Source organism: Choloepus didactylus, chromosome 16 (assembly GCF_015220235.1).
Source record: "Choloepus didactylus isolate mChoDid1 chromosome 16, mChoDid1.pri, whole genome shotgun sequence".
In the NCBI taxonomy this organism is placed as follows: Eukaryota; Metazoa; Chordata; class Mammalia; order Pilosa; family Megalonychidae; genus Choloepus; species Choloepus didactylus.
The window spans coordinates 45,142,377-45,169,371 of record NC_051322.1 but is presented as its reverse complement, the minus strand read 5'-3'; the positions used below and the strand labels follow the sequence as shown (position 1 = coordinate 45,169,371).

Sequence of the window (26,995 nt, the reverse complement as noted above, 5' to 3'; positions counted from 1 at the left end):
ACTCCTCTCTATGCCGCCATCTTAGTTCTTCCTCCTCATTGTGGTTTTTGAATTTGCAGTTTCTCTGATACCTTAGTGGTGTTGAGCATCTTTTCATGTGCTTTTTAGCCCATTTCTATTTTCCTTTTGGAAAAATGTCTATTCAAGTCTTTTGCCCATTTTTAAATTTGGGTTGTCTTTTTATTGTTGAGTTGTAGGATTCTTTATATATTCTGGATATTAAACCCTTATCAGATATGTGGTTGCCAAATATTTTCTCCCATTGGATAGGCTGCCTTTTCACTTTCTTGACATAGTCCTTTGAAGCACAAATATATTTAATTGAGGTGGTATATTTATCTTTTTTCTTTCATTGCTTGTGCTCTGTGTGTAAAATCTAAGAAACCATTGTCTAACCACAAGATCTTGAGGATGCTTCTCTACATTTTTTTCTAGGAGCTTTATGGTCCTGGCTCTTATGTTTAGTTGATCCATTTTGAGTTCATTTTTGTATAAAGTGTGGTGAGAGGGGGCCGTCTTTCATTCTTTTGGATATGGATATCCATTTCTTCCCAGCCCCATTTGTTGAAGAGACTGTTCTGTCCCAGTTGACTGGACTTGGCAGCCTTGTCAAAAATCAATTGACTGTAGATGTGAGGGTCTATTTCTAAACTCTCAATTTGAGTCCATTGGTCTATAATCTTTCCTTATGCCAGTGCCATGCTGTTTTGACCACTGTATCTTTGTAATATGCTTTAAAGTCAGGACGTGTGACTCCTCCAACTTCATTCTTGTTTTTCAAGGTTTTTTTTTATTATTATTATTCTGAGCCCCTTATGCTTCCAAATAAATTTGATGATTGGCTTTTCCATTTCTGCAAAGTAGGCTTTTGGAACTTTGATTGGAATTGTGTTCAATATATAAATTGCTTTGGGTAGAATTGGCATCTTAACGATATTTAGTCTTCCAATCCACAAACACAGAATGTCCTTCCATCTATTTAGGTCTTCTTTTATTTCTTCAAGCAAATTGTTTGTAGTTTTTCTGTTTTATAGATCTTTTATATCCTTGGTTAATTTCTTTATAGATATTTTGTTAGTGGCTATCATAAATGGAATTTTTTTTCTTGATTTCCTCCTCAGATTACTTATTACTAGTGTAGAGAAAACACTACTGACTCTGTATCCCCGCCACTTTGCTGAACTCGTTTTTTAGCTCTAGTAGCTTTTTTTGTAGATTTTTTGGGCCTTTCTATATATAGGATCATGTCATCTGCAAATAGAGGAAGTTTTTACTTCTTTCCTTTCCATTTTGAATGCCTTTCTTTCTTTTTCTTGCTTAAGTGCTCTAAACTAGAACTTCTAGCTGAATGTTGAATAACAGTAGTGACAGTGGGCATCCTTATCTTGTTCCATATCTTAGAGGGAAAGCTTTCAGTCTTTTACCATTGAATGTGATGTTAGCTGTGGGCTTTCATATATGCCCTTTATCATGTCACAGAAGTTTCCTCTATTCCTTGTTTTTATCAAGAAAGGGTGCTGTGTCTTATAAAATGCCTTTTCAGCATCAATCAAGATGATCATGTGGTTGTTTTCCTCTTTGTTTTGTCAATGTGGTGTATTACATTAATTGATTTTGTTGTGTTGAACCACCCTTGCATACCTGGGGTAAAACTGTTTGATCATGGTGTTTAATTCTTGTAATGTACTGTTAGATTTAGTTTGCTAGTATTCAGCTGAGGATTTTTTTTCTTCTATATTCATAAGAAAAATTGGTCTGTAATTTTCTTTCTTTGTAGTATCTTTATCTGGGTTTGGCATTAGGGTGATGTTGGCTTCATAGAAGGAATTAAGTAGTTTTCCCTCCTCTTCAATTTTTTGTAACAGTTTGAGCAGGGTTCAAATTAATTATTCTTGGAATGATTGTTAGAATTCACCTGTAAAGCCATCTGGTCCCAGGCTTTTCATTGTTGGGAGGTTTTTGATGACTTGTAATTGGTTTGTTGAGGGCTTCTATTTCTTCTAGAGTCAGCGTAGGTTTTCATGTGTTTCTAGGAATTTGTCCATTTCATCTACATTGTCTGATTTGTTGGCATGCAGTTGTTCATAGTATCCTCATATGATCCTTTTTATTTCTGTGGGGTCAGTTGTAATCCCCCCCATTTCTGATTTTATTTATTTGAATCTTCCTCTTTTTTTCTTTGTCAGTCTAAGTTAAGGGTTTGCAATTTTCTTGATATTCTCAAAGAACCGACTGTTGGTTTTGTTGTCTCTATATTGATTTTTTTGCCTCAATTTCATTTATTTCTGCTCTAGTCTTCATTATTTCTTTCATTCTGCTTACTTTCGAATTAATCTGCTGTTCTTTTTCTAGTCCCTGTGGATGTGCAGTTAGGTCTTTGATTTTAGTTCTTTCTCCTTTTTTGATTTAGGCATTGAGGGTTATAAATTTTCCTTTCAGCACTGCCTTCACTGCTTCCCATAAGTTTTGATATGTTTTGTTCTTGTTTTCATTCATCTCAATATATTTGCTGATTTCTCTTGCAATTTCTTCTTTGATTCACCATTTAAGATATATAAATATATATCTGTGAATTTTCTAGTTCTCCTCCCTGCTTATCAGCTTCCAGCTTCATTCCATTATATGCTTTGTATAATTTCAGTCTTCAGAAATTTATTAGGATTCTTTTTGTGACCCAACATGTGATCTATCCTTGACAGTGATCCATGAGCACTTGAGAAGAATGTATATCCTGCTGTTTTGGGGTGTAATGTTCTATATATGACCATTAGGTCTAGTTCATTTATCATATTATACAAGTTTTCTGTTTCCTTATTGATCCTCTCTCTAGATGTTCTGTCTATTGATGATAGTGGTGTATTGAAGTCCCCAACTATTATTGTACAGATGTCTATTTCTCCCTTCATTGTTGCCAGTGTTTGCCTCATGTATTTTGGGGTATTCTGGTTAGGTGCATAAATATTCATGATTATTTCTTCTTGATGGATTGCCCTTTTATTAATATATAGCATCCTTTGTCTCTTATAAAGTTTTGCATTTAAAGTCTATTTGTCTGATATTATATAGCCACTTCAGCTCTTTTTTGTTTACTCTTTATACAGAATATCTTTTTCCAGCTTTTCACTTTCAACCTATTTATGTCCTTGGGTTTAAGATGGGTGTCTTGTAAACAGTATATAGATGGATCATACTTTTTTTTTAATTCATTTTTATTGAGATATTTCACATGCCATGCAGTCATAGAAAGTATACATTCAGTTGTTCACAGTACCATTATATAGTTGTGCATTCATCACCAAAATTAATTTTTGAACATTTTCATTACCACACACACAAAAATAATAAGAACAAAAATTAAAGGTGAAAAAAGAACAAATTAAAGTAAAAAATAAAACTGGGTGCCTTTGTTTTTTGGTTTTTTTTTTTTTTTGCCCCCATTTTTCTACTCATCCATCCATACACTGGACAAAGGGGAATGTGGTCCATATGGCTTTCCCAATCACATTGTCACCCCTCCTAAGCTACATTTTTATACAATCATCTTCAAGATTCAGGGGTTCTGGGTTGTAGTTTGATAGTTTCAGGTATTTACTGCTAGCTATTCCAATTCATTGGAACCTAAAAAGAGTGATCTATATTGTGTGTAGGAGTACCCACCAGAGTGATCTCTCGGCTCCTTTTGGAACCTGTCAGCCACGGAAGCTTATTTCATTTCCTTTCACATCCCCCTTTTGGTCAAGAAGATGTTCTCCATCCCACAATGCTGGATCTAGATTCCTCCCTGGGAGTTATATTCCATGTTGCCAGGGAGATTCATTCCTCTAGGTGTCAGATCCCATGTAGGGGGAAGGGCAGTGATTTCACCTGCCAAGTGATCATACCTTTTTTAATCCATTCTGCCAATGTGTGTTTTTTGATTGGGGAGTTTAATCCACTAACATTTAATGATTTTACTGTATATGCAGTACTTACTTCAACCATTTTATCCTTTCATTTTTATATGTCATATCTTATTTTTGTCTCTTTTTACCCTTTTAGTTACTCTCATTGATAATCTTCATTTCTATACTCTTCCAAACCTCTCTCCTGTCTTTTCCTTTCAGCCTGCAGAACTCCCTTTAGTATTTTTTGTAGGGCAGGTCTCTTGTTGATGAACTCTCCCAGTTTCTGTTTATCTGTATCTTAAACTCTCCCTTACTTTTTTAATGTAATTTTATTGAAATATATGTACATACAATCATCTAAAGAATACAACAGTTGTTCACAGTTGCATCATATAGTTGTGCATTCAACACCACAATCAATTTTTGAACATTTTCATTACTCCAAAAAATAAAAATGAAAATAAGAATAAAAATAATAGTAAAAGAGAACACTTGAAACATTCCATACCCCTCCTCCCCCCTCATTTACTTTTTTTTAAACTTTTTAAATTGAAATATATTCACACACCATACAATCATCCACAGTGTAAAACAATTGTTCACAATATCATTATATAGTTGTGTATTCATCACCGCAATCAATTTTTTAACATTTTCATTACTCCCCAAAATAAAAATGAGACTAAAAATAAGAGTAAAAAGAACACCTAAAACATCCCATACCCTCCTCCTCCATATTATTAATTTACTTTTTGTCCCCATTTCTCTACTCATTTGTCCATATACTGGGTAACGGGAATGTGAACCGTAGGCTTTCACATTCACACAGTCACACCACATAAGCTTTATAGTTATACAATCACCTTCAAAAATCAAGGATTGCAGTTCAACAGTTTCAGATATTTCCTTTTAACTATGCTAATAAACTAAAATCTAAAAAGGGATATCTAATAATGCATAAGTTATCTCCAGAATGACCTCTTGACTCCATTTGAAATCTCTCAGCTACTGAAACTTTACTTTGTTGCAATTCTCTTCCCCTTTTTGGTCCAGAAGTCCCTCTCAATCACATGATGCAGGGTCCGGGTTCATCCCCAGGAGTCACATTCCACATTTCCAGGGAGATTTATACCCCTGGAAGTCATGTCCCATGTAGGGGAGAGGGCAGTGAGTTTGCCAAGTTGGCATGGAGAGAAAGGCCACATCTGAGTAACAGAAGAGGCCCTCTGGGGGTGACTCTTAGGCACAATTATGAGTAGGCTTAGCCTCTCCTTTGCAGTAACAAGCTTCATTCATAACGACAAGCTCCAAGATTGAGGGCTCATAAACTGGTGGTCCTCAATGCTTGCAAGAATATCATGAATTCCTCAGCTGGGAAAGTTTAGTATTTCCAGATTTTTCCATAACCCCTCAAGGGGATTTTGCAAATACTTTCTATTCTCTGCCCAAATTACTCTGGGTTCTATCAGGGCTTCATGCTAACCTGTACAAAACAACAAGGTCTCACTCCCTAGCCAAGGTTCCACGTAATTATGGCATTTGACTAAACTGACCATACAAGTTAAATTATATAGTGCGCTACAGAAAATATAGATTTTCCACCATATAACCATCTCTTCTTTTGGTCCCACACAGAAGCCAAAGTTTTAAGACACAGTTAATATCATCCTCTACCCTTTAGTCTGATCTACCCCAATCTCAACCAAGTCCTTTTCATTCATATCTCCAATCGAAGTCTGATCTCCTTTTCAGCCTCTTTAACAGTTGATTCATGGGGTGATGCCAACACTGACAGCTGCCGAACTCTGGCTCTGAGTCCCAGGTGCCGAACAGACACCCGAAGCTCTGGGGACCAACCATGTCACACACAAACAGCTCAGAATCTCAAAATTTAGAAATCACTGTTAAAAATCATGAATAAATGTGACTGCTTTAAGGGCTTACAATCTAGGAACCTGTACATAAGCCTTCCCCTAATAACCCATGCTCCCAGATTCAATTCTCAGAGTTTACACATAATTATTAGTCCATATTATGAGGCATTATGATGATTTTCTTTTCATTTCTGGCTTATTTCAGTCAACCTGCTCTCCTCACCATCCATTCATTTCATTGCATACCTCACAACTTCATACTTTCTTGCTGCTCCTTCATGCGAAAGCATTCTTATATTTGTATATTTTATTACACTCTTTGACCTCTCTAGATTTCACTAAGTTATACAGTCCCAGTCTTTATCTATTTTTCCTTCTGATGTCATACAGATCTCTAACATTCCTATGCCAACCATATTCTCAGTCATCTTTTTTCAGTGTACTTACAGTATTGTGCTACCGTCACACATTATTGTGCTATCCATTCCTAGATCTACACAATCAATCCTCTAGAACATTCTATACTCCTGTCTTTTTCTATTTGTCTGTAGCACTTCCTTTAGTATTTCCTATAGAGGAGGTCTCCTGTTCACAAACTCTCTCAGTGTCTGTTCATCTGTAAATATTTTAAACTCTCCCTCATTCTTGAAGGACAGTTTTGCCAGATATAGGATTCTTGATTGGCAGTTTTTCTCTTTCAGTATCTTGAATATGTCCGTACCACTGCCTTCTTGCCTCCATGGTTTTCTTCTGCTGAGAGATTCACACCTTAGTCGAGAATGCTTCTTTTTCCCCACAGGGGGAGCATTCCAACTCAGCCTGCCCATGGCCAGTGGTGGAGGGGTGCCAGCTCTGCAGTTTGGGGGCCTTACTTACAGTTGTATGTTGCAACCTCAGTCCTTCCAACCATTCCAGTCTGGTGTACTGTGTGTGTCCAGTCATGGATATCCCCCAAACAGTTGTTCCAGACTATTTGCTAGTTGTTCTGGCTGTTTACTGTCTTCTTCAGAGGACTAATTAAATTCCACACCTCCCTATGCTGCCATCTTTCCCTGCCTCCACCAATTAGTTCTTTAAGTATTGTTATAAAATGATGAATTAAAACATCTTTGTTGGACATGAATAATTATATGCCCTGTTAAAATGTGACTGAAAATTGTTTTGACTTGGCATCTGAAAGTATGCAGTATGCTCATGCATCAGCCAGTCATGTCCAAGATTTGTGGGAGGTATTTTATTGAAGTCTAAATTTTAGTCAACATTTTGAAAACAAAAGCTGGGCACTCTTTCCTGGTCATCTTACCTACAGTCTGTCTCTTTGTTTTACTCCTGTTTTTTTAAATATTAGTTTGACTTTTATTTTTATCATTTTTTAAATTAACTTCTGTGAAACTTGGTTGTGCTCTGCTGGAAGGGGTTGGGATAAACTGCTTAGGTGATTGCCTACTTACCAGTGAAATTATATTTGCATCAGTTTTCTATATATACCTGCCAACTTTATACTGGATTTGCAGCAGGTGATCCCATAAAACAATACCTCCTTGTTCTTAAAAACTCACTCTCTTTCTCACTAACAACATAGAAACTGTGGTTGGCATTGTTGTGTACTGTATCCTTTTTCTGTATGGTGGCCACCTTCTGTTTGTCACATAAAGTAAAGACATTAGTTCTCTGTAACTTTGGAAGAGAGAGCAGATTATATGATCCTTCTTCAAAAGAGTATCTACTGATGTCATAAAGTAAAAAGTTACCAATCAGACCTAGGATTATGATTTTTTAAATTGGGAGGCATTTCCTGTCATTTGAAGCTTTTACCAACACATCGTGATATATGCTTGGAATCAAAAGATACAAAGCAACAGAAGAGGACATGTATAATGCGGTTAACTAATCTACGTATTGCATATAGTCTAATAATCAGGGAAAACTGGGCTTAGTCTGGAGAACAGGAAAGTGGTGGGTTTTTTTTTTTTCTTTCATTCTTTTTGTTTGTGGTTTTTTTGTTTTGTTTTTTCCCCCATGTCTAAGCCTTATTTCAAAGTCCATGTGCCTCATTCAGATACTGTGGACATAGTATCAGTAGTTCTCTTTTATGATCTCATTTCATTTTATGAATTCTGAGAAAGTTACATATGTATTTCTTCTAGTTGGAACAAAGGAGATTCCCTCGTCTTTGCTGAACAAGCAGATTCCCTTGTCTTTGCTGCCATAGCCTACTTTCAGTGGCATATGATAAACCAGTGTCATGCATGAAAGTTATGTATTGAAATTTTTGAGAGAAGGTAGTTCATTAGATCAATGACAAAGATTTTTTTCCTGATAGCTATTTACTATAGTAAGAGAATAATAAATAAAACCTCCCATACTAGAATCAAGGTTTTCCAGTTGTATGGACTTAGTCACTTCCACTCAAATTTTGAGTTGATGCTAAGTATATAAAGCACATCCAAATTTTATATTCTGCCTTGAGAAAATTACAAGTTGCATATCAATTTGTAGGAATTAGAAATGGGATCTTTTAAACATTTGAAAAAAACTGTTATAAAAACCATCCAGCTTGCTTTTTGCAATTTAGATGTTAAAGCACATGTTGTCTTGTCAACAGATTCAGTGTATAATTTCCACTTTGAACCTCAGTATTTCTTTCCTAGCTTCTTTCAGTCATTTTCTGAGCAGGTTGTCACCAGTATTGGTAAAAAGACATTAAAGGGAAAAGTTGCATTGCCACTATATATTAGTTTCTTGTGTTTTAGTGAATGACGAGTGTTGATGGGATCATTTACTAAAACTCCTTCTACATAGGGACCCCTTCGGTAAGCAGAACACAAATGAACATACTAAAGGAGTATCCCATTTTCTGTATAAATTGAATAAATTTGCTAGTAACTCCTTTATACTAGCAGTTTCTTTGTATCCCTTGCATGAAAAAAGGAAATACAAGGGGTCCAAGCCACAGATCAGAACACCCCATATTTGAATGAACTCTTACTTTTACTCAATGAGCAGTTATTCCCCCACGTCTGAAATTGGCAGTTCTTTCTTTTTTTAATAAAAATTTAAAAATATCCCTAAACCAGTGGAACATAGACACTAGCTGCACTTAGTATTGCCAAAAGTCAAGGTCATTTCCACATATGCCATCAACCTGTCAAGACTTAGGCCTCACATTATAACCCAAGGCATGAAAGTGCATGCATTCTCTTAGCTGAGCAAACAATTATACGGTAGTTGTGATACAACACATGTGGCTTTTACTTGTATTGCACATACCCACTGTACAGTTACTCAGGAGTAGCATCATGGTTAGTTTGCAGCAACTATTGTCTGTGCTTATACTGTTTATTGCATTTTCTTTTCCCAGGAATGAAAGAGAAATGTTTTTCTTGTTGCATTGATTACATTTTATGAATTTACTTAGCTGGAAAGTTTGGGAAAAGCGGCCTGTCTGTCAATTGTACAATGTATTGTGAAGCTCTAGTGTGAATATTTTTAAGTTTGTATTAGACATTTTCTTTGCAAACCTATTGTTCAATTCAAATGTAAACGAAATTAAAGATGGTGTACACCCATCAAGTAAAAAGCAGGCACCATCTCTAAGATGAATTTAATGCTCATTTTTAAGGCATATACTCAGCTTCTATTTAAAATGATTCTGTACAATGAAATGGGGAATATATATGGGAATACATTCTATTCCATTTATTTCAATTTGAATTTCCAAATTATAATGTTTCCCTTTGTGCTATAGGAATGGGATTAAATGGGGGAGGGCTAGGATTTATAAGGCCTGTGTATTGGGGGGAAGGGCAGAGATGAAACAATGAGGGTTGTGATGATAGTGAATAGCAAAGAGTGAATTCTGTGTGTTTTTGCTGTAGCACTGAAGTGAAGAGATGTTAACTTTGGCTGTTCACAGAATAGAGCCTCATGATTATCAGTGTTTGAGAGAAAATTAATAGAAAAAGTTTGCAGTACTTGACATGTATTTACATGCACAAAATAAAATTATTTGCCCACCTTAAAAAAAGATCTTTTTTCGGTTCCAATCCATTATAATTATTTTCATTATTGAAGCTCAGATTGTTTCATCTTTGGCTATTAGAATTAACGTCTGACTCCTTCTGACACATTCATAGTCTATGATAGCTTCTGTGCTGTTGTATTAAGATATTCCAAGCTCATCTTGTGAATTTCCTGCCCCAGACTTAGAATCAGCCAATTCTCCAGGAAGCCTGTTTATGGTAGTGGGAAACGGTAATTGAAAATTAATAGTGTAGGGATTAGAAATGCTCATTGCAATTGGGATGGTCATTGTTTCTAGGCCTTTTCAGTAGCAGAACTGAGAGTTAGACTGAGTTTAAAAGGATTACTCTGGCTGCTGTTTTGAGAACAGACTATAATAAGATAAGCATGGAAGCATCCTTTAAAGATAAATCTTAACGATAAAGATTTAAAATTAATTACTTCAATACTTCCAATTGAAATTCAAAACTATAGAGAATTTACTTAATTTCTGCTATATTACATAAATATATCCTTTCTTCCACACCAAGAATACCCAAGGATCAGGGGAAAACAGAATTAGAATATCCCAAAGCCCTTATTTGTTTTATCCTAATCACACTCACATGACAGTGACTGAATTACAATATGAACACTACCAACACCAACATGAATACAAAAACAATTGAACTTTTTGCATATGTTCTCCCCATTTAAAAAAAATCAGAGCATTCTAGTCATTAAACAATATTTTTCTCTTATATCTTCAATATTGCCCAATTTCAGAGTTGTGTCTTTTTCAGTAAGGACAAATCACTGCCCCTTCCATAATGGATGGGTTCCAGGGTTATCAGCCTGCCACCAGCCTGCTGTCAACCCCCTGTTTTTATTTTTTATTCTTATTTTTTTAAACTCTGTACATTTTAAGCCTTAACTCCCTATTCCCTACCCCCACCCCATTTCCTGGTAACCTATATTCTAGATTCTGACTCTATGAGTTTGCTTATTCTAATTATTTCATATTAGTGAGATTATACAATATTTGTCCTTTTGTTCTAGCTTATTTTACTCAACATCACTCTCATTATTTTAAAAAACTAATATGGTTAGAGATATCTTTACTTACATATGAATACCAGAAGCCTCTTACTTTAAAAATGTTTCCTCTTGATCTTGTATGTATCTTTGTAAGCTGCCTTAAATCCTATTTGGAATAAGGTAGTTTATGCTAAACAATTAAAACATACACAGCTCTTTTTTTATGATAGTTAAAATTAAATTTATCCTCAAATACTCATTTTTATATACAATCCGATAGTGCACTCTCTTGTGGGCCAATTTGATCACATCTCATTATATTATAAGCATTTTTCCAAGCAATTATCTAGTGTAATGATTGCTTAATATTAATATTTTATCCAGAAGGTATACCAAATTTACAGAAGCATGCTTTTGCTTACGGCCCACATTGGTGTCGTAAAAATCCATCATTTTTCTGCTTAACCCTCCCCCACCCCGCTTTTAGAGGAACTACTTCGTGTTTTCTCATCATTACCCCCATCTACACCCCATCTACTTGTTCCCAGTGGAAACAGCCATGTTCACACCATGTAACCCTTTAGCCACAGTTATGTCCCCAGGGATGGTTACCTAAACCAACCAGAGCTATCAGGGTATTTCTCTGGAAATTTAGATTTGAAAGTGGCAGAAGATCATCTTGGTCTGATTGCTTTCATGAATAGAACAGGAACTGGAAGTCCAGTTCTACTTTGCCGTATGATCTGGAAACAGAAAGCTTGTTTGCTCTGAAAGAAAACAATGAAGAAGAGGTGCAGAAAGAAGCAGAGGTGAGAGAAGCAGAAAAGTACATCTGAGTTTCTCCAGTGTGCTCTGGGTTCTATCAGGGTTCCTTATGCCCTGGTTCAAACTATTTCTGAGATGCAGCTGTATTCCTATAGGTGTTTTAGAAAACACCTACACTCTTGTACACATTCTCCCTTTGCTTAATCTGGTTACCTCTGACCAAAGTACTCTTAATTCATTTAGTTGGTCAAATAAGCTTGACTGTGACATTCAACATTTAGCAATCACCCTCTCAATTCACTCATACACATCCATGCTGCCATTGTTATGCCCATACTAAACCAATATTTAACTTCTCTAACAAAACTCTTCCACCCAGATGCTATGGCTGAGGCAGAGTAAACAAGAGGGAGAGAGGTAGTTGATGAGGACAGTGAGGACAGTGAGGGTCATATCATGTAGAGGGCCTTGTAGTTCTACTGTAGGTCTTTTATCTTTCGTAGAGTGAGATGGAAGAGAATTTCGAGCAGAGGAGTGACATGGTCTGGCTAACATGATCTGGCTGGCTTCTGTGTTGAGAACTGAGTGAAGTAGGGGTAGCAAGGAAGTCAGAAGGCTATTGGTCTGAGTGACTGGCAGACAAAATTACCATTTTCTAAAATGAGGAAGACTAGGAAGAGCATGATTTGGGAGAAATCAAAAATTTGTTTTGGGAGATAATAGATTTAAGATACCTAATTGGTCATTGTGCCAAACCCAGTTTATCAGCCTCCTCTTGTTTTCAGGACCAGGGTTTTCTGCTCTGATGACCTTCCAAGTAGATTGCCTGGCACCAACAATCCCTGAGATGGCAGGCCTCTCAGGCTGCCAGTAGTAGAAGCAATTATCTCCCACTTGATCTCTGGCTTCTTTTTTATCCTGTGCTGTTGTCTTGAGCCTTGACTTCCTGAATGGTATGACCTAGAAATATGGGAGTTGATGCCCTATGGCAGAAATTGACCAGAGTGAGAAGGGTCTCTGCAGAAAAGTCTTCTCCCCCCACCCCTCACTGCATGGATTGTTCTGATATGAAGTAGTTCATACCACTTGTATTCTGAAGACGTTCAGGAAGACTAAGCAACAGCTGTGATTGTTAGAAGTTGTAGACTTCTCAGTATCATTCAACTGTATTTACTCTCCCTCTTTTCCTGCACACTTCCCTTTTACCCACAGTCCTCCTTCCTCAATAAAGTGTTAGCAATAGGTTTTGCCTCAGACTGTTTACTCAGGAACCTGGACTAAGGCAGGCATCAAAGTGGTGATGTCTAGTGGGCAAAAGGACATATGAATTTGGAGGTCATGGGAGAGGCCCATGCTGGGGATATAAATTTTGGACTTGTCTATAATATTTAAAGACAAGAGACCAGATGAGATCAGTTAGTGGGTGAATATAGATAGAAAAGAACAGGGATCTGAAAACAGTCTTCAGGCACGCCAACATATATAGAGGTCTGGAGAGATGAGAACATACCAGCATAGGAAACTCAGAAGAAACAACCTGTGAGGAATACCAAGAATGTTGTTCTGGAAGCCAACTGAAAATATGTTTTCCCTCTGTGTTTTTCATTTTGCATAGTTTCTCTTGCTGTGTCTTATCTACCATAATCTTTTCTTCTACAATGTTTAATCTACTATTAATCCCATCCAGTACATTAAAAAAAAAAATTACAGGTTTTGGTGATTTTAGTCTCTAGAAGTTTAATTTGGTTATTTTAAAAATACTTTTCATGTATCTACTAAACATGTTCAGTACTTCCACTAGCTTCTTGATCATATGGAAAACATTTATAATAATTGTTTTAATGTATTTGTCTAATTGTCATTTCTGGGTCAGTGTTGACTGATTTTTCTTCTTATTATGGGTTGTATTTTCCTGCTTCTTTGTGTAATTTGTAATTTTTGATCAGATGCCAGACATCATCTACTGTATCTTATCAGGTTCTGGATATTTTAAAATTCCTATTTTTGTTCTTGAAACTTGTTCTGGAATGTAAGTTTTCTGAACAGAGTTTGACTCTCTGAGGTCTTATTTTCAATTTGTTTTTGTGGTTCTTTTTAGGCACTCTGAGCAATGTTTAGTGTGGGTTTCTCCCCACTAAAGAGGCATGACCCTTCTTAGTATTTTAATCCAGGATTTCTCAACCTCAAATAATAGTATTTACATTTTGGTACTGGATAATTCATTATTGTTGGGGGCTGCTCCATGCATTGTAAGATATTTAGCAGCATTCATAGCCTCTCTACCCACCCCCACACCCCCAAGCTGTGAGAAGTAAAAAAACTCCAGACTTTGCTAAATGTCCCCCGGGGGACAAAATTGCCCCATGTGGGAAAACCACTTCTATAACTGATGCCCTGTGAATATTTTCCACTCTGTCTTATGAAAGCAATACTAATCTTGGCCCTTTGTGATCTCCAGGGATTTTCCCTTCTAATCCTTGTGGGTGGTCTTTTCCCGACCTCAGGTAGTTTCCTTACACACCTGTATACTCAAGGTATTGTCTACAGATTTCCAGTGTCCTCTGCCCTGCTAAAGGTAGCTAGCTACCTTGGCCTCCCAGGAATTCCAGCACCATCTAAACTCAGGGTGACTTCCAGGCTCTGCTTGAGTCCTCCCTCCTTGCTCTGTGTCCTGGAAACTCTCCAGGTAGTAAACTGGGACATTTGAATGGCTTTTATGATTTATTTCCCTTCTCGCAGGGATTACTGTCCTTCTTTGCCTTTGATACATTTTGTTGGATATTTTATTTGTTCAGGCAGGTTAGATCTATCCCCTGTACTCCATCTTGGCCCAAAGGTTTTTGTCTGTTTGTGAGTGATAAAAATTGTGTATTTGTATGCTAATTAGAAAAATCTAGAAGAGAGGAAAATATTGAAGATGTGAAGGAGAGGTGAGGATTATCGGACCATGTCTCTGATTAGCAGTGAAAGGATGACTTGGATTCAGTGGAGAGGTTAGTAAGCCTTAGGAGCACAGTTGATCCAAAGTAAGAGGAAAGAAGAAAAGTATAAGATTAACAAACCAAGATATAGACGCTTAGGTTGTTTTCTCTTTTCTAAACATATATGTATTTTTTTCTGTGATAAAGAATGGTGCAGATGGGGATCTGTCTAGAGAACATCAAAATGTTAATGGGACATTATTAGGATTGTGGACTCCTGGATGACTTTTGGGTGATTTTTATTTTCTATAATTTTGCCCATTATTGTATTACTTTCATAAAGAAAATATGCAAAGAAATATTTAAAGAATTTAAAGGAACAAATTAGATTGCACAATGTTTGCTTCAGTATATAGGCTATTTGAAAAGTACATCTGGGAAGATGTGATTAATCAGGAATGCCAGGTGACATTGAGCATTGCTTCGTTTCCTGCCCTGGAAGATCCTTGGGCAGAGCAGGTCCAAATCCACCTAGCCTGAGAATTAAATGAGGACCTCAGAGAACCACGTGGGGGGTGGGGTGGAGATCATGAGGAGGGGCTCCAAGGGTCACATACAGAAGATACTTGAGGCTAATGTTCCAAGAGGAATGGTTGCAAGTGGGTGGGGCACAGACTTGGCAATGTAATCTCCAAGCTCAGTTCCATGTTCCTCAATCTGGAGAAAACAAAATACTGGAGGATAGAAGGCAAAATATCAGAGGCAATTGTGTGAAAAGCTTTTCATCCACAGACATTCCCAGTACCAAGTGCTGAGCCTGACACAAACCCAGAGGAGGAGCTAGGTCCTGATTTCTATGTGGAGGGGGATGCTTCTGTGTGTGAAGCATCCCGATGAACAGCAGACTGTGGACACAACTACAGAAAGGCATTGTGGTGCCCAGGAGAACAGAAACACAACATTCTGGGGACGTGAAGTGAGGAGGGAAGTAAGAGAATTTATGGAAAGTCTTGAAAGATGGGTGGGGCTTAGCGAAAGACGTTTAAAAACTAACGCTCTATAGACCAGTGAAGTCTGTTAAAACTTAGTATGTTCGAAGTACAGAATATGCAGAGAGAGGGAGGTGATGACCTCAGGGAAGCATCCCAAGAGAGGTGGTATCTTGGTGGAATTTTGAGAATTTTTGAGAACTTGGGAATGAAGTTTCCTAAGCAGTTAAGGGGATAGGGGTAGGAGAGGAAGACAAAATTCTGAGTTGAGGAACCAAATGAACAAAGGCAGGGGAAAAAAAAAAACAAACCATAAAATGATGTGGTATTGTTGGAATGTGTGTGGTGGGTGGTGTGTGTTGTGTGGTAGAGGAAGGGGAGAGTGGAGTAACAAATGGCAGAGGTTGACAGAGGCCAAATCGTGAAAGGCCATGCTAATTTTATTAACCCATATAGTGCATAAGGAATAAGTTTAAACTAGGCAAATTAGAAGAATTAAAATTACAAAGGCTTTCTACAAATCAAGAAAATACAAATAACCTATGTAAATCAGGACAAAAACCAAATTCAAATAACCATAAACAAGTACGGGACTTTATTGGCTCACAAAACTTTAAAGTCCGGAGGTAGGGCAGGCTTTAGGCACAGCTGGATCTGGGGCCTCAAGAAAACTGACATCAGGATTTAGTTCTCTTTTCACATCTGCTAGCCTCCGAGTTTCTTCTCAGACACACTCTCTCCACATGGTACAAATTCAGGTTTGCAGGGTCCTTGGTTCCTGGGATCTAAGTAGAGTCTTCTTTCCAGTAGTTCCAGCAGAAGTTCTGTTGAAGGTTCTCGTTAGCCTGGCTGAGTTACATGCAATTGCTGTGGCTAGGGGGATAGACTCAGAATGGCCAGGCCTGGTTGGGTGCTCACCCTAGGAGTTTGGAGGAGGGTGACACCACCTAAGCCACAGAGAATGGGTTCCCCACGATAAATAAGGGTTCTGCTATCAGAAGATGGGGGAAGAGATGCTGAACAAACAAAAACATGTCCACACATAACCCAACAGATGAGTGATAAGGGATATGAACAAACAATTCATAGGTAAAAATATAAACATGAGAATAACCCCAACCTCACCACTAATTAGGGAAATACAAATTCAAGTGACTTTTTTTTTGTCCACCAGATAAAAGCTATTAATTGTAGGTATGGCTGTATTAGGAAATGAGCACTTTCCATACAGTTGGTGAAAATATAGTTATAAAGGCCTTTTGGAAGACTAAGGTGGATTTATCAGAGAGCATCCTCTTTGACCCAACAATCCTCCTTAACAGAACTCATTCCTAAAGAAACAGTCTCACACACACACACACACACACACACACACACACACACACCTGAATAATATGCTTACTTCGGCATTGTAACTGCAAAAGAAAAAAAAGGGATAATGGCATTTTCATTCAAGTGAATTAAAGAAATTCAAAGACCTCAGGATGTTTTTGTGAAAATAATCTGCAGAACAATATATATATAGTATGATCCTATTTATGTAAAAATAGTTTTGCATGTCTAGTCACATTGAAATGTATGGGAAAGGGACTAGAAGGATAGATACTACACTGTGGGAAGTGAAATAAATGACTGGAAGTGCTAGAGAAGAGGATCTTTCTTTGCTCTTAGTGTTATCATTTAAGTTTTGTACAAGAAGGTACAAGAAGGTAGTTATTTGTATTTCCAAAATTTAAAAAGTGGGCAAAAGCAATTCACAGAAAAGGAAATGCAAATGGCCAATGAGCATATGCAAAGATGTTCTTCCTCATTTAAAGAATCAAAGACAAGAAAGGTAAAACAAATTTTGCCTATACTATTAATGAAGTTATAAATTGGTAAAATCTTTTTAGTGGTAGTTGTCAAAATGTTCAATGTACACATTCATTGACCCAATAAACCCATTTCTAGTTATTTATCCTACAGAAATATCCACACAAGTGGCAAAAAATATATGTACAGGGATGTTTACTACAAATTTATCTTTAAAAAAAAAAACTGGAAAGAACCGAATTATCCATCAATAAGGGGCTGGTTAAATAAATTAGTATATTCATGCAGAGTAGTATATAGCCATGAAAAAGAATGTCTGCAACAAAGTGGGTGAGCGGGGGAGGTGAGTCTCAGTGCAGTACATGTAAAATGGGGATAAAAGAACCTACCTCATATGGTTGCTGTGGGGACTAAGAGTTAACCCCTGGTAAAGTAAAGTGCTTATGATAGTGCCTGTACACAGCAAGCACAAATATCAGCTGTTAACACATTTTTGCTTAAATATGTATATGCCTAAATCTGGAAGAATAACAAACCAATTAATTATTATGTCTGGGTCAAACTGTGAGAGGAAGATGTACTTTTTCATTATACATTTCTGTACTGTAGAAAATTCAAACAATCATGTTTAACAGCTTTCACATTTGTTAACCATAAAGTATAAAATCATAGAAGTTATTAACCAAGCGTTAACAACCATCACTCATGGCAGAGTGAATAAAAAACATGTCCTTAAGAGTTCACAGAACTAGATTTGAGTTTTAGCTCTAACTGGCCACATGCCAGCCACACAATCTCTGATTCTTGCTTTCTTATTCTACAAATCTGAGATTGGTATAGTGTCTAACCCAATGTCTGGCATGCAGATTATTTCAATTCATATAACCCTACCCTCAACTTATGTAAATGTGGTAGACATATTGCTAAATAATCAAGTGCCAACTGGGTGTGAATGTGGGGAACTTAACTTCCTAGAAAACCAGGAAAAATTCAGCAGTAGCAGCAAATGCTCAGTGGCTATTCGGCATGTATCAGCAGTATGCGAATCCTAACACATGCCTGTTTGCTAACCAGACCTGTGTCCCGTTTATGCCAGTGCATGCCAACTGTCTGTTTACCGCTTCATTAGAGGTACAGTACCCCCAATAACTGTTAACTTTGATTACTGTGTATAAAATAATGTCTAGATGAAATCCTAAATCACTGAATAATTACTCAAAATCAATCTGTCTAGTTGGGACTTATCCAAACCAGAAAGTTGAATACACAGCCTATGTACCAACCCTCCCTTTTCCTGCATACCACCATTCAGCTTTTGGTCTAGCCCCCTTTCCCTGTAGAGCCTTGCCTTAGCCTCAGAATCCTTTCTAAACAATACACAAGCATCAGAGCTGGCAAGACAAAAAAACATATCCGCTGACACTAATACCGCTTTTTCTAAGCTCTCAAATTACCAAGCATCTTTGGCATTTATGACAAAACTGTCACAGGGAAGCTTCTTTGTATATACGGAAGAAGTATGATCTAAAGAAGCATAAAATTCCAGCCACTGAGAGAGGTGCTCCCTTCTTACCTACTCTGATAAAAGAATCCTGTCATTCCAGCAGAAGTACTCCAAATATACCAAAAAACCTACTTGGAAAGCAGCCAGTAAAAAAATCAATCAATCTATCAATTCAAGATAGTTTTAGCTTAGAGCAGAGGAGTTTATAGCTTTATTGGACACTGACTTGTTTCCTCTCAGCCACAGAGAAAAAGACCCAAACAAAAGTCCCTACATTTTTTGTATAACTTAAAATACATTATATCATTACTACATATTTATACTTCAATAAATCTTAATCTATAAAGCACATTTCTTATAATTGTTATCAGAAAATCTATAAACAAGCTCCACTCTGCATCACTTCTCCACAAGCTGGCCTTGCATTTATTACTATGCTTTTAACAAGCTCATGCAAATCTCAACTTTCTTTTTTGAATTTGATCCAAGTACCAGCTATAACCAGTATCTCTGGAGTTATGAAATATTTCTGTTCAAGTGGGTCCTTTTCCACACAATGATATCCATTCTAGAACAGCCTTTTCTCATATTCTATATTTTAACTTCCAGAGTTTTCCACTAAATAGAACCACAGTACTTGGGATTCTCAGCCAAAGAGTGTAATCCTACTACTACAATGTATTACTTTAATACATTTTTAAAAATGTGTTAAGACCAAAATTAAAAAATAGTTCAGTCAATTCTGATAGTTAATAAAACTAGTTGTTAATAAGCTATTTAATTTTTAAACAGAACTGTTCAAGCAACTTAACATATAAATTCAATCTCAATGCTACTTAAGATTAATTTTCTTAAAAGACTCACAAACCTCCAAACTGTGATAGTATCTCAGACTCAGCTCTGAAGAATGCTGAAAAGAAAGCTTTGAGATGAGTCCCCCCTAAATACAACACCCTGGTAAGAGAATTATGGCTCTGGGATGCTCAGAGGTGATTTCCCCCAGATAATCTGATATGGGGTGGGTACGGGGTGGGGAGGCAAAATCACATGAAACAGCTTTGTACCAAACCCCCAATGATTTGCAGTGGAAGAAATACCTACCTACTTATGGTAGAATTACAGTACCTAGCACAGTGCCCTGTTGGTAGAAAATGTTTAACAAAGGCATGGCTGTTTTTCTTTTTAGCCTAGGGTTCAACCCTTTTGTACCAAACAAATAAAAATAGCAAACAAACCTGATACTTGCTGCCCACCTGTCAGGGATTTCTGTCCTAAACAAAGGTGAAGGCAAAATAATAAAAATTACATCTTCATGTCTCTCTAGTTTTTCTAGAAGCCAAGACAGACCATTATCATGTTTACATTTGCCCTTCAACACTTCCATTCACTACAAATTCTTCTGTAATGTTGTAATGTCTACCTTCATAGTTTTACAATTGGTTACTGTTTATACTGTCTAATTTCTAATGATACATGGGAGAACCTTATTTTCATTAGTAGGATGCTCTCAAATTACATATTGGATGAGCTGTTTCTGAGTTTTCCTGCAAGCCAATAACTGCATTTAGATCAATTCTTGATATGTTTCAATTCTTAGATCAATGTATTTGTTATCTTCCCCAATCTAGGTGTCCTTTTCACTTTTATCTGAGATCTTAAAGCTCATTTTACTTTGAGGCTGCTAGCCATCCTTTATCTCCTACTTTCTGAAATCGTACTCAAATTACATAAAAGGAGAGAAGGATCAATTTTTGAAAAGATGGTTTTAGTTTTAATATTTTATATTCCTATGTTGCCTTTTAATGTAGAAGGGAATGTATATTTGCAAAGAACATTTCAATGATCAACACAGAAATAATGTATTTGCCTAAAAAAGGGAAACTTTAAGAAAGGGACAAAGAATCAGGTAGTTCATTATTTGGAAAAATAATAGAGAATATAAACATCACTTGGAATATTTAGGCATTAACACCTGAATTAAGTTTAAAATTTCAGTTTCTAGGCCATATGACACCATCTCTCTCAAGATAAATAATGGTGAGTGGAGATTTTCTACATTTCCCAGTGGATTTTCTGAAAGTCAGTAGGGAAACAGAACTATTATGTATCATGTTGTGTTTTAATTTTGTCTTCATTACTGAAGAAAAAGACCTGAGTGCTGAATTTTTTTTTCAATTTCTTAAACTTTCACAACATTCAGAAGTTTTTCTGCATTGTGTCTTCTCTGATGTCTAAAAAGATTTGAACTTTGACTATAGGATTTCCCACATTGAACACATTCGTAAGGCTTCTCCCCAGTATGAATTCTCTGATGATTAATGAGCCCAGAATTCTGGCTAAAGGCTTTCCCACATTCAAGACATTTATAAGGTTTTTCTCCAGTATGGACTCTCTGGTGTTGTACAAGAATGGAACTTCTGCTGAATGCTTTCCCACACTCAACACATCCATAGGGTTTCTCTCCACTGTGGATTCTTTGATGAAGAATAAGGGCTGAGCCCTGACTGAAATGTTTTCCACATTCATCACATATATGTTGTTTCTTTCGAGAGGGATTTCTCTTTCTTTCAAACCTGCCCTTGGGAAAACAGGCTTCTCCATATTTAAAAATTTGAGGAACGCCTATATTGAATGTGCCAGGAACAACATCATGAGATTCTACTGCTGAAGGAATCTCCTGCTTTGGAGCTAGTGCTCCATTTTCAGTCCTAGCATCATCATCTGAAAAAAAAAAGAAAAAGCAAATATCACTCATTTTCCTATTCTTGGAGAAAGGATCTTGCAGAAAATTTTAAAATAAAGAGTAAATAGCTTTCATATATCTATAAACAGCACACTGTATACTGGCTGAAAAAAAGGAATCGACTGATTATGTGGCTAATGAGGTAACAGCATGATAATATAAGAAATTATAAGGTTACAGCTGAATAAAAGTGGGTGCAAATGAATGGGTCAAAAATAGTAGAAACACAAAGGGGAGAAAAATGGTAGATTTCTAAGATGGTTAGGGAGACAGTGATGTGGCTAAGTCTGGATGAAACTTTCTACGGTGAAAAATAAAATAAAATTCGCCATAAGTAAGTCATTACAATGTTCTTTTGCTTTGAGAAAGGGAGAATTCATACAAAAACAAAGAAGTGTAAATAACCATCTGCTGCAAAGTGAGTATCTCTGAAATGAGCAAGACAAGGCAGGTCACAGAAAACATTAAACTAAAAGCAGAACATAGGAGGAGAGTCTTAACAAGATAGGGTTAAAAAAACCGGGAGCATCCTGTGCTAAAACCGAGATACAACATTTAAAAATTCAATATGTCCCTTAATGAAGTTTTACTGTAAAAGCAGCTTACCCTATTTGGTATTTGTCATGATACTTAGAAAGGCTGTGTACTTCTAAGCCTCAGGTGTGTCTAGTGAAAAAAAGTCTGAATGACCAACATGAGGCACCATCACCACTTGCATGCAGGCTGGGTAAGAGAAAGTCTCAAAACTTCCCTAAAATTTCAAGCCTTAAAAAGTAAAAAACACACAGTTCATGTAGGGTGAGCAGCAGCACTCAGAAAAGAGGCATACAGTGAGTCTATAATAAACAACCAACAAAGGGACAAAATCAGGAAAGAAGTCTGACAAAAAGATCGAAGGGATAAAGGGGGTTCAGGAAGGCCTGGAGACTTAATAGGAAAGTGAATGCAAAGGTAAAGTGGGGACAAATGGCACAAAAAGACATGGAAGTTCCAGAGTGTGGAAGAGACTAGACTGTTGAAATGAGGCTATTTAAAAGTAGGTGAAAATGATTCTAAAATTCAGATAGTGGAGAAGTTTTCTACCCAAGAAAACACCATTTCCAAAGACCAAGGAGAATGGTTCTCAAACATTATTACACAGAAGATTGTCCCAAGGAGTATATAAATTTGCAGATTCTCAACAGGCTTCAGCCCTGCTCCAGAAATTTTGATTCACTAGCACTATCTTCTCAGATGAGAAGAAATCCTGCCCAGGTCTCATTCTGTAGCATACCAGGGTATCTCCAGCTACCTCAAGGAATGATTTCCAAAGTAATCTCAAACAAAATTTCATTTTAGTTCACATAAATTTGAAAACTAAACCAAGCAGTTTTAACAATATACTGGGTTGTATCAACATATACTAGTAAGTGTATGGGGTTACTATCTAATATACTAAAAAAACTGGTCAAAGTGAATTATGACAATGAGCTTTTTAAAATTATTTTTCTGCACTGAAAGCATATTATAGTTAGGGAATCTACTTTTGCATAAAACAGTTTAAAAATATAGAGAATTTTACTCAAATATTTCCACAAAAGAAGCTTCCTAGAAAAAAATGACTACAGGTAAGATGCTGAAGAATAAACAGAACTAACTAAAAATTAGAAAGATTTCAGTTACATAAACAGACAAAAAAGTAAAAGAGATCTCAGATGAGCTTAATGTACCAGTAGGATTAGTTAAGAGATTCAGAGTAAAAGGATGTAAAACAGATAAAACTAAACAATATTATATGCAAAACAGAGGAAAACTTGGTCTATAGATGGGTGCTAGCCCACGCTGGGGCAAAAGCTAGCCTGGAATGCAAGTCTTCAAGAAAAGAAGTTGAAAAGGAAGAAAAGGCTAAAGATGTTAATGTTTAGGAATAAAAGATCTGAGGTCAATCAACTGTTATGAGAAAATAATCAAGATCCTACATTGTGATTCTATGTCCAAGGAATCAGGCTAATAGTGATACTACCCCCATCCAGTGAGAAGCAAATCGTTCTGGACAAAAATGATAACACTAAAGACTACCCTGAGTGCCTGCAAAGGCCCACCATATCTTTCACGCTCTTGCCCACATGAAGTATGAGTTCAGATCCTCACCGCAGTGCCTTAGGGAATGAAGCTCCCAGGATGCCCACTTAAGCTGGTTCTCCACAGCATCAAGCTCAGAACTTGGTAATCCCTGAGCTTCGTCTTGAGATACTATCTCCTCTACTAGCACTTCCCGTTTTCGTCGACGAAGAGAAACCTAGAAACAATAAAATTTCATTCCACTGAGAAGGTATTTTGATAAAAATCAGAACTAAACATACAAAAGAGCAATCTATAAAACATAATACTACAGGGTTCTAGAGGCAAAAAAGCACAGTTAATGAACAGTGTTGGGGGGAGAAAGCAGAAACATAATTCTAACTTAGCTGAGTGGAATTTACAATTCAGTGGTTTGTCCACTGCTATGCCAGTACTTCTGACCCCAGGAAGTGACACAAGCAGGCTTACCGGCTGTCCAGGATCATCAAGCTCACTCTCCAAATCCTCCAGCACTGTCACTGCCTCCTCTCCATTCTCTGGATGATGCTCTCGAACCCAAGTCTGTAGCTCCTTGGGTAGAATGGCAACAAACTGCTCCAGCACTACCAGCTCCAAGATTTGTTCTTTTGTGTGAGTCTCTGGCCTAAGCCACAGGCGACAAAGTTCTCGGAGTTGGCTCACAGCTTCACGAGGCCCAGGTGAATCCTGGTATCCAAACTGCCTGAATCGCTGTCGGAAAACCTCTGGGTCGGGAAGATGGTTCCAGGGGATGCTTGATCCCTCTTCACCATCAGGATCCTCCTCCAACTTCACTCTCAGAATTTTTCCCTCTTCATCTGGAGTTGGGATGATAAGTATTGAATCTTCTTCCACTGACTGTGCCGACATCCTGAATTACAATACTTGGAGAAAAGACAATCAAGGCAGGATATAGGCCTCAGGAAAATTCTGTTTTCTTCACAGGCACTCCTGAGATACAAAAAAAATTGTACAAATAACTTACTAAGAATTTGGACATATGCCAAAAAAATGCCAAAAAAAGAAAGATTAGCATAGTTCAGTAAAAGATATTTGTTCTTTTACTGGATGAAAAATTCCAATCAGTAACATATGTCAGGAGTCAGCCAACTAGTTTGCCACCAGATCTGGCCTGTGGGCTGTTTTTGTACAGCCTTTGCACTAAGAATAGCTTTCACATTTTTAAATGGTTGGAAAAAATCAAAAGACTATTTCGTGACATGTGCAAATGAAATGAAATTAAAATTTCTGTGTCAATGAAGTTTTACTGAAACACACCCACACTCATTTGTTCATTTTTTGTATTACACCACAGTTGAGAAGTTGCAACAGAGACTGTATGTCCTGAAAAACCTAAAATATTTACTATCTGGCCCTTTACAGAAAAAACTTTTGTCAACAGCTGTTCTACAAGATTAACAAACTTTAGTAACCAACCCAGCTCAGTGCTTTCTAAATGCGTGTGACTCGGCAACCAGTCATTTGAAATTCAGGACTGGTGCTCCCTGACAAACCTAAGTCAATGCAAGAATAGGAACTGCTTCTTTATAATCTAAATAATTTTTTTGAAAAGTAAAAAAAAAAGTAGTTTAAAAATGTTCATGAACTCCCTGTATTTAAAACATATGTGAAAAAAAATATTCAATTGCCCAGGAACAGATCGCATAATATTGAAAAAAAATTAACCACCAAGTGCCATACAATGCAAATATTATTCAGTCACCCAGAAAACTATAATTACATTTAAATTTATAACGACAGTCATTAAGAACTACAAATTCTATGAAAAAAAGTACGCTCCTAATTATCTTAAGTTTTTGCAGGAGTCCAGAATCCTGTCCTTAAACTGGATGACTCAGAGTTTTCCCAGCTTGTACCTTCAGAGAAACCTTGTGCTATTTCTGGTCCTTTCGTTAGTATTTGCAGAGTCATGCCCGTGGCAGTTTACAACACACAAAAGAAATGAGCCACGCAACTAAATACTCCATGTGTTCAAAACCCAAAATCTGAAAATAATTTTTAAAAAATTCTTTATAACCCTATCGAGATGAAAGCTGGAATCAGAACAGAACTTTGTCAGACTCGTAACCCAGGCTTAATTAACTACTCTAGAGTGTGTGGCCTTTTAAATAGGGTTTAAACAACACATTCATTCGTTCCTATTCCAGGAACCTACCTTGTCACTGTCTCAAGCATTTCTATAAAAAAAGAGATTTGTCTTCCTGTATGTTCTCACACAGCACCCTGCTCAAGGGACATGGCGAGAGGGCGCCGGGAGGAGAGGCCCGCGGTCCCAACAGTGTTTCTGGCGGGGACCCTTGTCCCAGGCGATTACCCCATCTCACGCCAGCAAAGTCTAGTTACAAAACCGCCCCCACCCGACGGCTCCGGCTCTTCTTCCCCGCACGGCAGCGGATTCTTGAAGACCAAAGCCACCCTGCCAGGACAGCGTCGGAGCCGCTGCACTTCCGTCCGCTGCCGGAGGGACTACAAGTCCCGGTGGCTCCCGCGCCAAGACCCGCTTCCTCCCACCTCCGCCCAAAACGAGTCCCAGAACCTTCCGCGAGACGCCAGGCCTTGAAATAGAACAAAACCGGGCGATGGGGGAAGGGAAAATGGGTGGGGGAAGGATACAGGGGCTGGACGAGGAAACGCCACGACTGCCGAGGCCGGAGCAGGCCTCCCCCTCTCACCGGTTGGTGAGCGCCGAGACCGTGGCCTGTCCCCTGCGCCTACCTGGACGCCAAGGAAGGCCCCCGCCGGGCTCCTTCGCCCAGCCGCCACGCAGTTCGCAGACCGTAGTCCGGCGTCTCCCTCACACGCTCTTTTTCCAATTCCAGCGCAAACCTCCGGCTCAAAAACCGCAGCAGCTTCGCCGGCCACGGCAAACGCAGAAACGCTGCTCAAAAAGCCGTTTCCCAGAAGCCTCCGGCGCGGACTGCTTCCGGTCTGCGACGCGAGGGGGCGGGGAGAGGCGAAGCCCCGCGTTGCCATGGAGATGCGCTCCGGACGGGGGGAGGGGCGGCCCGATGACAATGACCACATTGAGACTGCGCTGGGCCTTGCACTTTTCAGCGGAGAGTATAGCGTTGTGTGTTCCGTTTAAAAGAAAAGGAAAGAAATAAATCTGCCATTAAGATACTCTTTACAGTTTAACAAGCCTTTTCACGTGCATTATCTCATGTGATCCTCGCAGTAAACCTCTGAAAAGAAGTAATAAAAGCTTTTGATTCACACTGCATTGTGCCAGGTACAGTTCTCAGTGCCTTACGCATATTTTAATTTTCACAACAACATTATGAAGTAGGCATGAAGTAAATTACTTGCCAAGAGCTCGTAGTAATATGGCTTAAAAACTACCTTGGTCTGTCCCATGCATGCTCC

General features: G+C 37.8%; 2 protein-coding genes across 6 annotated transcripts in view; one reads left to right on the top strand and one right to left on the bottom strand.

The window, feature by feature from the left end:
- Nucleotides 1-26,995, top strand: part of LOC119511523 (zinc finger protein 271) — a 309,072-nt gene that overhangs the window by 46,619 nt on the left and 235,458 nt on the right. The window lies entirely within an intron of this gene.
- On the bottom strand, nucleotides 15,898-26,551 carry ZNF24 (zinc finger protein 24). Of its 2 annotated transcripts, none has more exons than XM_037806006.1 (4): nucleotides 26,348-26,551; nucleotides 24,062-24,562; nucleotides 23,663-23,810; nucleotides 15,898-21,510 (listed from the first exon to the last, which is right to left on the bottom strand). In XM_037806006.1, exons 2-4 carry the CDS (start codon nucleotides 24,479-24,481, stop codon nucleotides 20,969-20,971), a joined length of 1,110 nt encoding a protein of 369 aa, XP_037661934.1. In that variant the 5' UTR covers nucleotides 24,482-24,562; nucleotides 26,348-26,551; the 3' UTR covers nucleotides 15,898-20,968. The 2 variants fall into 2 exon arrangements, with proteins under 2 accessions (XP_037661934.1, XP_037661935.1); XM_037806007.1 differs by lacking the exon at nucleotides 26,348-26,551 and adding an exon at nucleotides 25,788-26,295.

What these genes read in the sequence shown, in the direction of transcription:
- ZNF24 (XM_037806006.1), bottom strand. Translation starts at nt 24,481, where the DNA reads ATGTCGGCACAGTCAGTGGAAGAAGATTCAATACTTATCATCCCAACT. An exon ending in TTGATGATCCTGGACAGCCG is followed by an intron (nt 23,811 to 24,061) that starts GTAAGCCTGCTT and finishes TATTGTTTCTAG; the next exon opens with GTTTCTCTTCGTCGACGAAA. An exon ending in TCATTCCCTAAGGCACTGCG is followed by an intron (nt 21,511 to 23,662) that starts GTGAGGATCTGA and finishes TTTTTTTTTCAG; the next exon opens with ATGATGATGCTAGGACTGAA.